Below are 15,941 nucleotides of genomic sequence, written 5' to 3' on the forward strand. Positions count from 1 at the left end.
TCTCCCACAGGACTTGTCAGAGCCTTTAGCGACCAGTGGGCAGCTTTTCGCAGACTCTGCCCCTTCATGGACAGCATCTCGTGGGCTCAGGGCTCCAGAAGCTGCTCTTTGGGAACTGCTGCCTGGGGTCTCCCTCGCTTCAAGGCGTACACTGTAGATTTAAACCAGAACTTTCCATGGCACCTAGATGAGGGCCCAGATCGGGGAGCTCTGATTTCAGCAGGATGTCGCTATCAGTGCTAGTGGTCTCAGGCATCACCCGCCGATTCCTTCAGTCCCTCGGCGCGCCTGGGCCTCACTCAGATGGTTGGGGAGGCTCACGCAGGCCTTCCTGCCTGAGGCGGGCTGGATGGTGCCGCTGGTATGCCCTCTCGTGAGGCCCTGTGACAGAGCAGTGGGCAAACCCACACCCAGCTCCCCACCCTCAGAGGAAGGCCCCATGCAGGGAACCAACAGGGACACAGGCCGTTACAGCGTAGTGTGCTGGGTGGGGCCGTGCGGGGCCTGTCGAGGTCCAGAGGGCGGCTGTTGGGCCTTGCCTTGACGGGCCAGGCAGGCTTCCTAGGGGAGGGCCTCTAGAGCCAAATCTCAGGCTATGTGGCTACCGGATAGAACGTTTATTGGTGCACCTGACAAAGCTGATTGAGGACCTGTTCTGTGCTGGGCACCAGGTAGGTGGGGAGAAAGGAGGAAGGCAAAGAAAGGAATGAGGGCGGCCGGGCGCGGTGGCTCAAGCCTGTAATCCCAGCACTTTGGGAGGCCGAGACGGGCGGATCACAAGGTCAGGAGATCGAGACCATCCTGGCTAACACGGCGAAACCCCGTCTCTACTAAAAATACAAGAAAATTAGCCGGGCGTGGTGGTGGGCGCCTGTAATCCCAGCTACTCGGGAGGCTGAGGCAGGAGAATGGCGTGAACCCGGGAGGCGGAGCTTGCAGTGAGCTGAGATCCGGCCACTGCACTCCAGCCTGGGTGGCAGAGCGAGACTCCATCTCAAAAAAAAAAAAAAAAAAAAAAAAAAAAAGAAAGGAATGAGGGCCTCATCAGAACCCCTCCTAGAGATGAGCTGAGGGCCCTGACTGGGCCTCCCCTGCCTGTGGGAGGCAGCCCCCAGCCCTGTGCTCCCGGCTGACAGGTGTGTATGGGCTCACAGCGCTGGTCCCCATCTTTGGTTTGCTGCTGTTTTCCTCACCTTGATGTCTCTGCTTCTCGCACTTCATCCACAGTTCCTTCTCACAATCTCTCCTGTTTTTCCTTTGGCCACTCCACTCTTTCCTCTGGATTCCTGGGCCTTCCCACTTACCCCAGCTGTTACTATACTGAGCAGCTGGTGACCTGGTGGGTATTGCCTGCTGTGTGCCTTTGCCCTGGTGTGTGAACGGGTACGCCCTGGCCGGGTGGCCCCAGCCCTGGGTGGGACGTCCCCGGGGCCCGCTGAAGAGCTATGGGGTGCTGAAGAGCCAGGGCCAGCGTTGGGCCTCCGGGCCAGGACCTTGACCGCACCAGCTGTAGCCCCTGCTGTTTCAGAGCCTGCAGGCTGGGGAGGTGGAGTCTCTAAGCAAAGTGTCACAAGGACGATGAGAGCAGGAAGAGAGGGTAGGGGATAGGCTGTGGGAAAGGGGAGCCAGGGATGTGGCCTGGAGAGATCTTCCTGAAGAAGTCAGGTGATGCAGGGGGCACCCCAGAGAATTGAACCTAGGGAAGGACGGCTACAAGGCCAGGCAGGGGGAGGTAAGAGAGCCAGAGGCCAGGCCCTGTTATCAGGAGGGCCCTGCAGGTCCAGGGGAGGATTCTGGATTTTCCCCCAAGACACCAGGATGCTTCCGATTAGGTCCAGGCTCAGGAGAGGGGCCACCTTGTGGGCCGCTATTTGAGGGAGCCCTGGCAAGGGTGGGAGCCAGGAGGCCCTTAGGAAAATCACCTCTGGGGCATCACTTGTCACCCAGCCATCACTGTGAAGGTTGGCTCAGCTCAGTGCCACCTCCTTCAGATGCTGCTGATCAAAATCCTTCTTGTGCTTGGATGTTCTGGACTTCCCATTACCCTCCAAATAAAATATTATAAACAGGGCCCAGGCCTGGCGCAGTGGCTCATGCCTGTAATCCCAGCACTTTGCAGGAGGCCAAGGTGAGTGGATCGCTGGAGCCCAGGAGTTTGAGACCAGCCTGGGCAACATGGTGAAACCCTGTCTCTATAAAAAAATACAAAAATTAACTGGGCGTGATGGTGGTGCGTAATCTCAGCTACTCAGGAGGTTGAAGTGGGAGAATGACCTGAGCCTGGGAAGTCAAGGTAGTGAGTCACGATCACACCAGGGCTCTCCAGCCTGGGTGACAGAGTGAGACTCTGTCTCAAAAATAAATAATAAACAGCCCAGATGAGCAGCCCTATAATAAACTTATTGAATGTTGGGGATAACATTGGATAAAATTCTGCCTTTGTTCTTAGTTTTCCAGTTCTTAGTTTTCCAGCCTTTTCTGATCTAGAAACAGAAGCCTACTTTCTCCCTTATCCTACAGCCAACTTGCACTCTAAAACAAAACCCCCAAGGTAGTCAGGAAAGGAAAGTGACCAAGCTGATTTGCTTTTCCATATTGTTCTGAAAGTTTCAGCCAAAGCAATAAGAAAAGAAAAGAAAATGTGTTGGATAAGTAACAGGAGATGTATGTTGTTTGCAAGTGATCATATGATTGTCAGAGTAGAAAATATACTGGAACCGTAAGGTGGTGGAGTAGGTGTCCACATATAAAATATAGTGGGTTTTGTCTATGCTGGCATGAACTAGCCAGGAAGGAGGATGGATAAAGAAGAAAAGAGATCTGGGATTGTGGCTGCATAGGAACCTTATAGAAACACACCCTGTAGACCTTGGATGTCCTCTAAATTTGGGTCAGGAGTCGTGCAAGATACGTGCCGTTTCATGGCCAGCAGCTGTCCCACACTCTGATGTCGAGGACTGGATGGCTCTGTGGTTAGAGCCACTTACAGGCTGGTGTTGGGATCAAATCATGAGAAGAGTAGGAAGAAGGGCCGGGCGCAGTGGCTCATGCCAGTAATCCCAGCACTTTGGGAGGTGGAGCCAGGTGGATCCCTTGAGTCTAGGAATTTAAGACCAGCCTGGGCAACATAGCGAAATCTCATCTCTATAAAAAATCAAAAATTAGCTGAGCCTGGTGGTGTGCACCTTTGGTTCCAGCTACCCGGGAGACTGAGGCAGGGGAGTTACATGAGCCCGGGAGGTCAAGGCTGCAGTGAGCTGTGATTGCGCCACTGCAGTCATCTTAGGCAACACCTTCTCACAATTCCTCTTAGAAACTCCGGGATCCTAGTGACATCTGGAAGTAACCAACACTTTAGTAAGTCGGCTGAGCTGAGGGCCTAAGAAGCCTCAATCGAACCAGATACATTTTCTTGTTCCGTGTGCCCAGGCCGTTGCCCTTGTGCAGCTCCTTGTGTGCAGGGGGCTTCTCTCTGCCTCTGCCTCTGCCTCTGCCTGCTCACTTGGTCCCCAGGGAGAGAATGGCCACATGCGCCTCTTGCCCTTCTTCCCCCTCAGCATCCTGTCCACATGAACCCTGTCTGTTCTTTGATTTCAGTGCCCAGCAGAGGAGCACGCAGCTGAACAAGAAGAGAGCCATCCCCAATCAGGTAGCACACCCCTCTGCAGCCTGCCACTCTACCCTGGGGGGTGGGAGGACACTAAATGACAGCCCAGCCCCAGGGATGGAGCTCGGCCTGTGGAAAGCGCCCCCACAGCCTCAGTACCAGGCCATCTGCTCTCTCGGCCTCTGGAGGCCACTTAGGAATAGACACTTCTGGGAGATGGTCTAAGAGCCGACACTCTGGCAGGGCCTAGTGGGCACATTTTACCCACCCAAAAGACTGTATGTGCTATCCAAGGCCAGGGTTAGAACTTGACTCTTGGCTGGGCATGGTAGTTCACGCCTGTAATGCCAGCATGTTGGGAGGCTGAGGTGGGAGGATCACTTGAGGCTAGGAGTTTGAGACCAGCCTGGGCAACACAGAAAGACCCTGTCTCTACAAATAATATTTAAAAATGAGCTGGTTGTGGTGGCTCATGCCTATCACCCCAGCTACTTAGGAGGCCAAGGCAGGAGGATTACTTGAGCCCAGCAGTTCATGACCATCCAGGGCAATACAATGCAACCTCGTCTTAAAAATTAATAATAGGCCGGGCACAATGGCTCACACCTGTAATTCCAGCACTTTAGGAGGCCAAGGCGGGTGGATTGCCTGAGCTCAGGAGTTTGAGACCAGCCTGGCTAACATGGCAAAACCCCATCTCTACTAAAAATACAAAAATTAGCTGGGCGTGGTGGCGGGCGCCTGTAGTCGCAGCTACTCGGGAGGATGAGGCAGGAGAATGGCGTGAACCCAGGAGGCAGAGCTTGCAGTGAGCCGAGATTGTGCCACTGCGCTCCAGCCTGGAAAACAGAGTGAGATTCCATCTCACAAAAAAAAAAAAAAAAAAAAAAAGAGTTAGAGACCAGCCTGGCCAACATGGTGATATCCCATCTCTACTAAAATACAAAAAATTAGCCAGGCATGATGGTGGGTGCCTGTAATCCCAGCTACTCAGTAGACTGAGACAGGAGATTCACTTGAACCCAGGAGATGGTGGTTATGGTGAGCCGAGATCACACCACTGCAATCTGGCCTGGGCGGCCGAGCGAGACTCCATCTCAAAAAAAAGAAAAAAAAGGAAACCCATAATCTTTGCAAAATTTCGCCTATGTCCCTCCCTTCTCCCCACTGGGCAGGGGTGGGGGCGGGGACTCCGCCATGTACCTTGCACGATCATAGAGCCTACTGGAAGGAGGAACGTAACCATTGCATGATTTATTTTTGCGCTTGCTGTAGGTAATACATATGTTGTTGCTTTTTTGTTTCTTGAGATGATAATGAATTAAATATTAACACCATGAATATGATTAATAGCATGTAATTTTTTTCTTTTGCTGTTTTTTCCCCTGATCTTCTCTTCTCCTGTTTTTGTGCTTTTCCTGCTTTTTCTTTGTCCCCTTCACGTCCCTTCCATCTCTTTTCCTCTGCCTGCTCTTCCCTGATTCACCCACAACCCTAACTTTGCATATTCAAAGGGGGAGATCCTGGTAAGTACATGCTTAGTGTGGTAGCAAACGTTAGAGAATCTAGTGGTGATGGAGACCCCACCCACCCCTTAACATTCCCTGTTCCCCATCCCCTCCAAATAACAAAAATACTAAAAATCAAGCTAACCTAGAAACCCCATGCCACAGCCGGCGCTGGACTGCACGTTGCCCTGGGTTTAAGTTGACTCACACAGGCACTAACTGAACCGCCACCCTTGAAGGCACACTCCTGCAGCCAGTTCCTGGCAGGTTTTCCTGGTTTCCTGTAGGTCAGGGATGGCAAATACTTACACACTGCCCCTGCCTCCCCTCATATCCCTGACTGTGGAAGATCTCGCTTAAGCCAGACCAGAATTCATTCTTGGCACTGCCCCTCCTCCTCCTCTCTCCTATGCAGATGTCACTCATGGATCAGAGCATATTTTTCCACATGGCAGAAATCTTCCCCTCTTGTGCCCATGGCAGACATGGCTAGTTGATACAGCATTCTTTGCCTTATGCCGCTCCTCTAGCACATGCCCATGGCAGACATTGCTAATCAATCCTGGCATTCTTTCCAAATAAACTTGCCAGCATTCCTGTTCTATAGCAGATGTGGCTAAGTTATCAAGGTATTGTTTTTTTCCCCATATGATACCCTCTTCTCTACGCATGGCAGGCATGACTAGTCAATCAGGAGCCCCTTTCCTAGATGCTGCCTCTTGTCCTCTGGATAAACTGATGAGACTCTTCTGTTGCACTTATACCTTTCTCCTATCCTTTGCCTGTAACAGGCAACACTAATTGATCCTAGCACCGTTTCCTGCCACGCTCAGAATTCTCACCACAGTGCTCCAGGTATCTCGTACCAGTCGATTGACATGGCCCCCAAGATGAATCATATTTGCTGTCCGTCCCTGCTGTGGGTAACACCTCCTTCCTTTGTGCACAGCCCTCAGCTGGGGCTCAGTGTGGGGCGTAAGATGGGCGTGAGACCCAGTCCAGCCCAGCCCAGTGGGAAGCAGCCTGCTACTCATATCTGAGAGCTGAGCCCAGTTCAAGGAGCTCGCCTCTAGGCAGCTGGCCTCAGCCCGGCTCTCACACTTGGACAGCACAGTCTGGGCCTCCAGTCCTAGCAGGGGCTCACTTTTGCTGGACATTCTCCCACTGCCAGCCACCAAGGCACTGGTCATCCCTGCCACTGCCCTCTAGCAGGGATCTTCTGGCAATCCCAGGGTCTTTCTTGTAGCTGAGCCGATCTTATGCCAGGGCCTTGCTACTCCCAGGGCCTGGGTGGTGCAGATACGGCCATGGGTGGGGGCAGTGACGGGAGGAATCATTTGGCCTTAGGCTTGTGGTTTTCAGGTTCCTCACGTATTTCCCCCAGTCCCCTTGAATTTGACAGGCCAAGGCCAGGAACCTGCTTCTCCCTTGCACCCCAAGAGGTTAGGTGTTCCTCTTTTCCTACCAGAGGCCACATAGCCCAGCCCTGTCATGAGTGTGGCCGTGGCCTCTGGGTCTCCCAGCTGTGGTTTCCCCGGGAGACTCGGGGCAGGACCCTCACCCAGGAAAGAGGCTGGAGCAGCCTGCCAGGGGATCCCTGCTCTGCCACCCCCTGCCTGCCCTGCCGCCCATGCCGCCCCATGTGCCTGCCTGCCTGTCACTGTGCACCCCAGCCCGCGACGGCCTGCAGCCTCTTCTGTCTCTCCCACCCCCACTTTCTTCTAAGCCCAGTCCCATTGGGATGTGTCCCTTGGATGCAAACCTGACTTTCTGCTGAGGCCTGGCCCCTCCCTTTTCTCTGGGTCACAAGTTGTGGATGGCTGACGGTGCCTGTGTTCGCCACCCACAGCTTGCAGCTCCCTGGGGTGAGATTTTGTCTCTGAACCCATGTGGAGAAGGGCACCTCAGGGCTTCTGCCAGACCTCCTGCCCCGAGGCTCGGTGTGCCATCCCCAGCATGGCCCCGATCAGTGCCCTGGCCCTGTGGCCATGTACCCCAAAGCGTAGCATGGGCCTTGTCCTCCAGCTCTGAGCAACACTAAGCCCGGCTGGAGGCAGGAGAGCCAGGCCACTGAGGGGTGCGTGGGCACATCCCTCTCCTTGGGATCCAGGCCAGGCCTAGGAGTATGGAGGCCTCACATTTCTCTGGGGGAGCGCTGACAGCCTGTCTCCCTGTTTTCCCTCACCTGGTTGTCATTCAGTCACGGAACCAGGACCTACTAAGCACTCGTTCTGTGCCCAGCCCTGGACTGAGACAAGGCAGTGCACCCACCCCGCTCCCCCGGGTGAATGGCGGCATTCCCAGAATGCCAGGCCTGATGCTAACACCAGGACCTCCTGGGCAGACCAGGAAGAGCTCGTCACTGCACTCCCAGAGGGGATGCTGTGACCTCACAGGGGCTGCTGGCCTCAGCCCCCTCACCCACCACCAGGCAGCCTGTGAATGGCCAGATGCCAGGGGTCACTGCCTGCTCCAAACAACTGTGAGAGTCCTGTCTGCTCATCCCACGGAGGGAGAAGTCCGTACCCTTGGCCTTAACAAGGGGCACCCGGTGGCATCTCATGCTGTCCCCAGCCTGGGCAGTGACTTCTGCATGGTTCAGGGGTCCCTGGGTACTCTTTAGCCACCTCTGTCTTCATGGCCACCTGGGGCTTAGCACTCACATCCAGCCACCAAGGAGCCACCGGAACTGTGGGCTGGTGGCCCTGTTCAGAATGACAGGCCTGGGGTGGGTCGGGGTAGTCCGGGTGAAGCCCCTCCAGAGGACTGCCCCTGACTAGGACAGCATCTGGGCCCCAGACAGATTCCTGGAGACCCCATCTCTGGCACTCCTGTCGTGCCATGCCCTGCCCCAGGGGGCGCACGCTAGCCCTTCGCAGCTGTCCGTGGCCACGCTCAGCCCACCCTTTGTAGCTTGGCCAAGTCTGTCAGTGCCTGGGTCCCAGGCCGCCCTGTGCGTGCCTCTGTGTGCTTCCCGCAGTTCCCAGGGCCCCTGTCCTGAGGGGGGTGGGGAGCTCTGGCCCACACATGCCTCCAGCGGCCAGGGAGCGTGGGAGCACAGCCCCCAGGCTGCCTGCCGTTAGCTGTCAGGTGAGTCCCTGAACAGGCCTGGGTTCTGACCCCCACTCAGATGACACCTACAGCCACACGATCCCCATCCATGGGGTCTCCCAGCCCAGAACCCTGATGTGTCAGTAAAAAGGACGACCACCAGGCTTGCAGCCAGCTTGGGACATGAGCCGCGCTCCTTCAGTGTGCTTGGAGAGGGCCCCTGGGCTCACACCTTTGACCCTAGCCCTCTGTGTGGATGCCACCCTTGGAAGCTTATCTCACGCAAACAATTGCAGTTCCTCAGATGTCACATTTCATTTGCCACAACCCCACACACAAGCCCCAGGGACTCCTCCTGTGGACCCCTTTCCGTCAGGCCTCCGTGACTCTGTCCCCCATCAGCCCCTGACCCAGTGAATCTGCCCACCTGCCCAGGTGGCACCCCATGTTGGTTTCCAGCTGGACATGCTTGGCACAGGGTGGAACTGGGTTTCCTGGGCTTCGGGGCTGGAGGTGTCTATCGCAGTCCCTGGCTTCCCACTGAGCTGTGGGCGTGGCTGCTGCGCTGGGGGATGGCTGGGGCTCGGAGCGAGGTTCTCCTCTAAGCTGCGCGCTTCCCCCCAGGTGATCCGCAGGGGCTGGTTGACCATCAACAACATCAGCCTGATGAAGGGGGGCTCCAAGGAGTACTGGTTTGTGCTGACTGCAGAGTCGCTGTCCTGGTACAAGGATGAGGAGGTGAGTAGCAGGTGGGAGCAGGGCTGCTGGGGGAGGTGGGGCAGCCAGGGAAGAGCGGGTGGGCGCTCCCTCTGGGCAGAACTCATTCAGTCACTGCGCCACTCGGCCCCAGAGTCACCACTAGGACCATAACCCACCGCGCACAGTGGCTCCTGCTTATAATCCCAGCACTTTGGGAGGCCAAGGCAGGCAGATCACGAGGTCAGGAGTTCGAGATCAGCCTGACCAACATGATGAAACCCTGTCTCTACTAAAAATACAAAAATTAGCCAGGAGTGGTGGCACGTGCCTGTAATTGCAGCTACTCAGGAGGCTGAGGCAGGAGAATCGCTTGAACCCAGGAGGCAGAGGTTGCAGTGAGCCGAGATTGTGCCATTGCACTCTAGCCTGGGCAACAGAGCGAGACTCCGTCTCAAGCAAGCAAGCAAACAAACAAAACACAACCATAACCCAGGGCTGGAGAGCAGCCACTGTGTGCCAAAAGACTCACATTGTAACTGGCCCCCATGGGGCCAGCTCCTAGAGTGCAAAAGGGATATGGCGGGTAACAGAGTCACTGGCAGGCTAGAAACAGGCCCTGGCCTCCAGTGCCACTGCGACTGCCCCGTGCTCAAGAGAAGAGACCATGCCTAAGGGTCAGGGGCTCAGGCATGCAACCAGCCTCCAGGGGCTCCATCACTTACAGGCTCAGTCAGGCCCTTTGCCTCTCTGGGCCTCGGTTTTTCTATCTGCGAAGTGGGCTAGAATGGTCCCTGCCCACTGTGCGGTGCTTGGCCACAGTGTGCAGAACGATCCCCACATGCTCGTCATTATGGGAAGGAAGTGGAGAGGCCCCTGGGTGATGGTGACTGCAGGGAGCAGTGTTGAGTGCTGAGTCATGGGAGGGACTCGTTCACTGCGAGTGAGGGGGCAGGCCTCGAGCAAGGACACTGCCGACCGGCCCCTGCTCTCCATGCTGACCCAGCATCCCTCCTGATTGTCCTGTGTAAAAAAAAGATACATAATGTTTGACATATTTATGGGGTCCCTCTGATGTTTTATTAGATGCACAGAGTACGTAGTGCTCACGGCAGGCTGTTTGTGGCGTCTGTCACTTTGGAATTCCTCATTTCCCTGTGTTCAGAACAGTTCAGGTCCTCTCTTCTAACTACTATGAAATATACAAGGCCGGGCACGGTGCCTCAGGCCTATAATCCCAGCACTTTGGGAGGCCGAGGTGGGAGGATGGCCTGAGTTCAGGCGTTCAAGACCAGTTTGAGCAACATAGCATTACCCTGTCTCTTAAAACTCAAAAAAAATTAGCTGGGCATGGTGGCGAATTCTTGTAGTCCCAGCTACCCAAGAGACTGAAGTGGGAGGGTCAGTCACTTGAGCCCAGGAGATGGAGGCTGTAGTGAGCTGTGATCGCACCACTGCACTCCAGCCTGGGTGACAGTGAGAGACTCCGTCTCAAAAAAAAAAAAAAAAAAAAAAATAGGCTGGGCGTGGTGGCTCACGCCTTTAATCCCAGCACTTTGGGAGGCCAAGGCGGGTGGATCACCTGAGGTCAGGAGTTCGAGACCAGCCTGACCAACATGGAGAAACCCCATCTCTACTAAAAATTCAAAATTAGCCTGGCGTGGTGGCACATACCAGTAATCCCAGCTACTTGGGAAGCTGAGGTGGGAGAATCGCTTGAACCCGGGAGGCACAGATTGCGGTGAGCCGAGATTGTGTTATTGCACTCCAGCCTGGGCAACAAGAATGAAACTCTATCTCAAAAAAAAAAAAAAAAAAAAAAAAAACACCAGACAATTGTTAACTATAGTCTTAACTGCCGTCACCCTACTCTGCTGTTGAACAATAGAAGTTAATGCCTTTTCTCCAACTGTATGTTTGTACCCATTAGCCCACCTCTCTTTACCCCTTACCTATCCCTACCTTTCCCAGCCTCTAGTATTTATCCTTCTACTCTCCACCTCTGTGAGATCCCCTCTTCTACCTTTTTTTACCTCCCACATATGAATGACAACATGCAAGATTTGTCTTTTTGTGCCTGGCTTATTTCACTTCACATAATGGCTTCCAGTTCCATTCATGTGGCTGCAAATGACAGGATCTCATTCTTTTTTATGGCCCTGATCAACCCATTTCTTGCCTAATTCTCCTGACGTAACCATGGCTTAGTGGCCTGGAAGGGAAGCCACTTCTGTGTGACAGCTTGTTGCTGCTCTGATGAGGTCCAGGTTGGCTTTCAAGAGTCCCTGGCAAAGGGAGCTGTGTTTCTCTCAGTGTCCCGGTGCTCCGGGAGAAGACTGCAGACTGTCCTGTGAGCCATGGCTGTGTTACGTGGGCAGTGGATTTGCGTCTGTAATAGAGGCCCAAAACGAAGGCACTTAAAGAGATAAAGTCTCTTTCTTGCTCACGTCTCAGTGAGCTTGGTGATCCTGTGCTGCGAGGCTGTCCAGGGCCTGGCTCTGCCTCTCCTGTTGCCACCTTAACACAGGGCTCCCTTCATAGTTTAAAATGGCTGCCCCATGCCCATCACCATGTAGCTTCTAGCAGCCCGAAGAAGGGAAAGAAGGGCCTCTGTGTGTGGGAACTGTGAGTCCAGCTAATAGTTCTAGCACTTTCTAAGAAGGAAGTGGATATTGGTTGTTTCTGAGCATGACAGCTGGGGCTTGACACCCAGAATTCACCAGGATATCGATTGAGTGGCATCAACCCTTCGTGTCTCGTCTCCCCACAGGACTGTGGCCTGTCCCCTCTGGACTGCAGGAGCCGGTGGGGGAGTTCTGGTACTTGAGCCCAGCACTGTGCTTGGCTCACCGCATGTGTCCCAGGTTTTGTCCTGGTGGCTACCAGTATCAAGTCCTCCCAGCTCCTCTCTGTAGGAGGGAACCTACCCACCTACTCCTAGTTCACAGAGGAGGAGCTGGAGGCTGTGTCAGGTGCAGGGCCAGCTGGCCAGTCCCCATGGTCCCTGGGATGGCACAGCCACCAGCTTAGTCCAGGCAACCTCAGTGGAGAGGCTGGGGTTGCCTGAGTCCCCTGGAGCCACCCTGCCTGGCTGTCTTCCCCTTGGGTTTGAGGGAATGCCCTGTGGGAGTACCCCCGACTGGGGGCTTGCTGGCAGCCACTTCAGCCCCAGGACAGGCAGGACTTGGCTTGGAAGTTCCAGGCTTAGAGAGAAGGCAGGTTGGAGGGCCCCGGCTGGCCCCAGGGAGGAGCAAAGAGAGGAGGGCCTCGTGGCTGTGAACCCCTGCTCTGTGCTGGGCTCATTGGCTAAGAGCCCACTGAGGCCACACCTGAGGAGAACCCTGCTCCCCGTGAGGAAACCCTCACGCTTGCCATTTGGGTGGCTCTGTGGTCACCCCCGTCTAAGGGTCTGAGCAGTGACTTGCCCCACGTCGGGGAGCGGGGGAGGGTCCCCTCTGGGGTGGACGCTTCTCCGGTGCACGTCTGCAGGCCCATGCTCCCTGACCTGAGGGACACCCCAGCCCGACATCCAGACACCTCCGCCCAGCCCAGGCCTGATGTCCCCTTGACCGAGGGCGCTGGGGTGAAAGGGTCATCCCACTCCACACGAGGCCAGACGCTCATCTCTGGAATGTTCCGGAAGCCTCAGGAGCCCTGAGGCCTCTGCGGGACTCTGGGGTGCTATTTCTTAACCCAGGGTGGTGGAGTCTGCTGAGCCACCATGCAAGCATTTCTGGGGTCCCTGTGGAACCTTCCAGAACCTCAGATCCAGCGAACCTCATGGGGTTGGGATGTGGGAGGAGTGTGGGGCCAGGCGTGGTCTGCAGTCTTCTCCCCTGCCTCACGCTCCTCTAGGAACTCACGTGTCCGGATCGGATGGCTCCTCAAAATGGCCGGGGTGGGGTGGGGTGCCCTTCACTTTCCTCCCCTCTTTCCTCCTTGCAGTCAGAAAGCAGCCTGCGCTGTGGCGTGTGGGCTGTCGGGCCGGCTGAGAGCTGGTCCCCTGCCTTTCAGTTTAGGGCTGTGGGGACCTTCCAGGGTCCCCTGGGTGGGAGTGCCAGGCCTGGGGCGGCGAGCCCTGGAGGAGCCTCTGGGCCTGAACCTTACCCTGCCGGCTCTCTGCCTGGCAGCACTGCAAGTCTGGTTGTCAGATCTCTTCTCTCACATGAGGGGCCCTTCGTGTTTTCCTCATCTCAGGGTTGAAAGCCAGAGCCCCCGACCCTCCTGTGGAGCCCCAGATTGGAGTCTGGAGCAGCGGTGGGAGAAGGGCCGGGCACCGGCCGTAATGAGAAACAGCCGACCTGTGAAAGGGGCACTGTGTGCGCCCCAGACACAAAGCAGGCTCTAGTCAGGAGGGGGTAGCCATGGAACGTGTCCCCTACCACCACCCAAGTTAGGATCCCAGCAGGGACCCTTGGAGTCACACATGTGGCAGCCACCCCTGAGGATCAGGCCACCCTCTTAGATGCCTCAGTGGGACGCAAGACATCGGTATCTCTTTATTTAAAGATTAAACGAGAAGACGTTTATAGCCATGGGGTGGGGATGGCGGACTGATAGGGCCAGGGCCCCCAACCCCTCGGCCGGCCTCAGGGCTCCCTCTGCCTTTCCCCAGCACCTCTTCTCCCACCCAGGCCCTCGAATCTTCTATGTCAGGCTTCACCGCAGTGGGAAACGGGGTGGTGGAAAATGACACTCACCTGCCGGCGAGTTTGGGGGGCCTGTCTCGACGCGCCGCTCACCCAAGCCCAGCCTAACCAATGTGCAGACTACTGTACACGTTGAGAGCCTCCTGAACAGGTAGTCTGAACACTGGGTTGGCGAGGCCGGCTGTCCATCCCGCAGCACCCCCCAGGCAGACGCCGGAGCCACCAGGCCAGGCCGCGCCTGAGCACCTCTGAGCAGCCAGGGAAACCACCACTCCTCCCGAGACGATCCGCTCTGTCCCCTCTGACGTGGCAAGGCTGGGGCCGGCTTGCATCTGGAGAAAGTTCTGGGTTTTCAGGAAATCCTAAAGAGTGGGGGAGGCGGAGGCAGGAGGCAGGGTTTGGGATCGTGGCTTCTGGGCTCAGGAGAAAGTCTGACTCTCTGGGGGTCGGGGGTGGGGAGGAGGGGCGCACACATGCCTCTGTGTGTGTGTGTGCGCGCGCGCGCGCGTGTGTGTGTGCGCGAGTGTGCGTGCCGGCAGCCCCAGGAAGGCGGCCACTGCTTTCTGGGCAGAATCGCACTGTAAACAGTTCCAGATGTGGCGTTAGCTGGAACGGCCTGTGACTCAGTTACTTGGCCCCGCTGGACGGAAGCTTCCGGCTGCATGACACGATAGAGTCAGGACAGCAAAGGCCCTTGGGCAAACGTCCGGGTGGGGGGCAGGGCTTCTGCAGAGCCCCCTCTCCTGGCCCCTTCTAAAGCCCCCAAAACTCTTCCCCGAGAGGCAGGAGGGACTCAGGCCCTGTGTTACCCAGCCTTGCCTGGGATGGGGGGTACAGGCCTTCTTCAACACCCTCCCTCCCTTGGGTCTGCAGCGGCGTCCCTCCCTCCATGGCCACCGGGCCGCTCTTCTACGCTCTGCTCCCTCCACGGCTGCTGGGCCCCTCTTCCTATGCTCTGCCCTGCTTCTTCCTTGCCTAGAAGGCTAATTCTGGAGCCACTCACAAGAGCAACCAAAGAAAATCCCGGGTGCTCATGGGCACCAGCTCTGCAGCGGGCACCGAGCTCCTCCGTCCTCCTTGGACAGATGAGGAAACCGAGGTGCAGATGGGGGGATGGTGGAAGTGGCTTGCCTAAGGGCACACGGCCAGGAAAGGGCAGGGCTGGCATCACCTCAACCATGCTGAGCTCCTAACGCCTTGAGACTGAGCCCATGTGCCAAGCCCACTGCTTCATCCTGGCTTCCCTTGCAAAGTCCTGACACTCCCAGCCGGCCCCCACTTGCCAGGGAGCCCCAGCCGCCTTCTCCACAGTCACTGTGGCTGCTCTTAAACTTGGAGGCGGCAGGCAGGTTAGGCTTTGTGCTGGGGCAGCACAGCGAGGGGACATGAGAGGAGTTTCCAGAGATGGCCCAGGGAGAAGAAAGGCCAGGGGCACTGTGGAGAGGACTGGGCTTTGGGTCACAGGGACCTGGCCTCTGAAGTCCTGCTGTGGCTTGCACTGCCTGCTATGTGGCCTTGGGCAGCCAGCTTCCCTTTCTGAGCTGGGAGGGATCCATGAACTGAGATGAAGCAGTGCATGGCATGGGTCCCCAAGAGCTGCTGCTGTGGCGGGTGGGCACACATGTCACTGGGTGAGCATGGGGCTCCAGGGTGCTATCCCCAGACTCCGTGACTCCGTGACCCTTGCCCCTGGCTGAGGGGCCCAGCTCCTCTGAGCTGCCCCCTAGCATTTTGGGCAGCCATGCCCGGCACTTGTTTGGTGCTTCCTGAACAGGGCCAACCTTCGAAAGCAAGTGATAGGGCCAGGTGTGGTGGCGCACACCTGTAATCCCAGCACTTCGAGAGGCTTGCTTGAACCCAGGAGTTTAAGACCAGCCTGGGCAACACAGTGAGACCCCATCTCTATTAAAATAATGATAATGATAATAATAAAAAAAGGGACTAAGACTTCTGCAGCACCTGGCCCAGGCGTCAGCTATCCAGCCCTGAGATGTCCTAAAGCGGCCAAGGTTGAAATCTCAGCCCTGCTCCTCTCTGCCTCAGTCTTCACCTCTGTAAAATGGCATCACAGAGGTAACTCACTCCTAGGCTCGTTTCAAAGATGGAGCCCAGATAAAAGTTCCACTCACTCCACGCAAGGCGAGGGGTGGTTTGGTTGCGCATGCAGTCAGCCACATGTCAGCAGTGAACTCAACAGGAGAAACTGAGTCAGTCCAGTGGCAGTCAGCCATCTAGGTCAATAAGCACAGGCAGTCGGGCACCTAGGTCAACAAGTGCAGAATACGTGATGTGTTGTGTGCGGGGAAAGGAGGGTGGAAGTGGGGAAGGTGCGGGTGGAGTTAGGGCAGGAGGGAGCCATGCAGGTGTCTGGATCAGGCAGTGGCCTGGGTCGTCCAAAGGCCCCGGGGTAGGAACCCACCTGGGATACTC

General features: G+C 56.3%; 1 protein-coding gene and 1 non-coding gene across 51 annotated transcripts in view; one reads left to right on the forward strand and one right to left on the reverse strand.

Moving 5' to 3' along the window:
- Positions 1–15,941, forward strand: part of DNM2 (dynamin 2) — a 110,591-nt gene that overhangs the window by 85,817 nt on the left and 8,833 nt on the right. For 19 of the 50 annotated variants that reach the window (XR_013408654.1, XR_013408656.1, XR_013408652.1 and 16 more), the window contains exons 13-14: positions 3,598–3,649; positions 8,791–8,904. Coding sequence is in view for 43 of the 50 variants with exons in the window: in XM_077976430.1 (XP_077832556.1) it covers positions 3,598–3,649; positions 8,791–8,904 (166 nt within the window). In the remaining 7 variants the exon portion in view is untranslated. 50 annotated transcript variants of the gene reach the window in all.
- Positions 13,614–13,684, reverse strand: MIR199A-2 (microRNA mir-199a-2). The gene has a single exon (NR_032443.1). It is a non-coding gene; the product is annotated as a microRNA mir-199a-2 (primary transcript).

This window comes from Macaca mulatta, chromosome 19 (assembly GCF_049350105.2).
Source record: "Macaca mulatta isolate MMU2019108-1 chromosome 19, T2T-MMU8v2.0, whole genome shotgun sequence".
NCBI classification, from domain to species: domain Eukaryota; kingdom Metazoa; phylum Chordata; class Mammalia; order Primates; family Cercopithecidae; genus Macaca; species Macaca mulatta.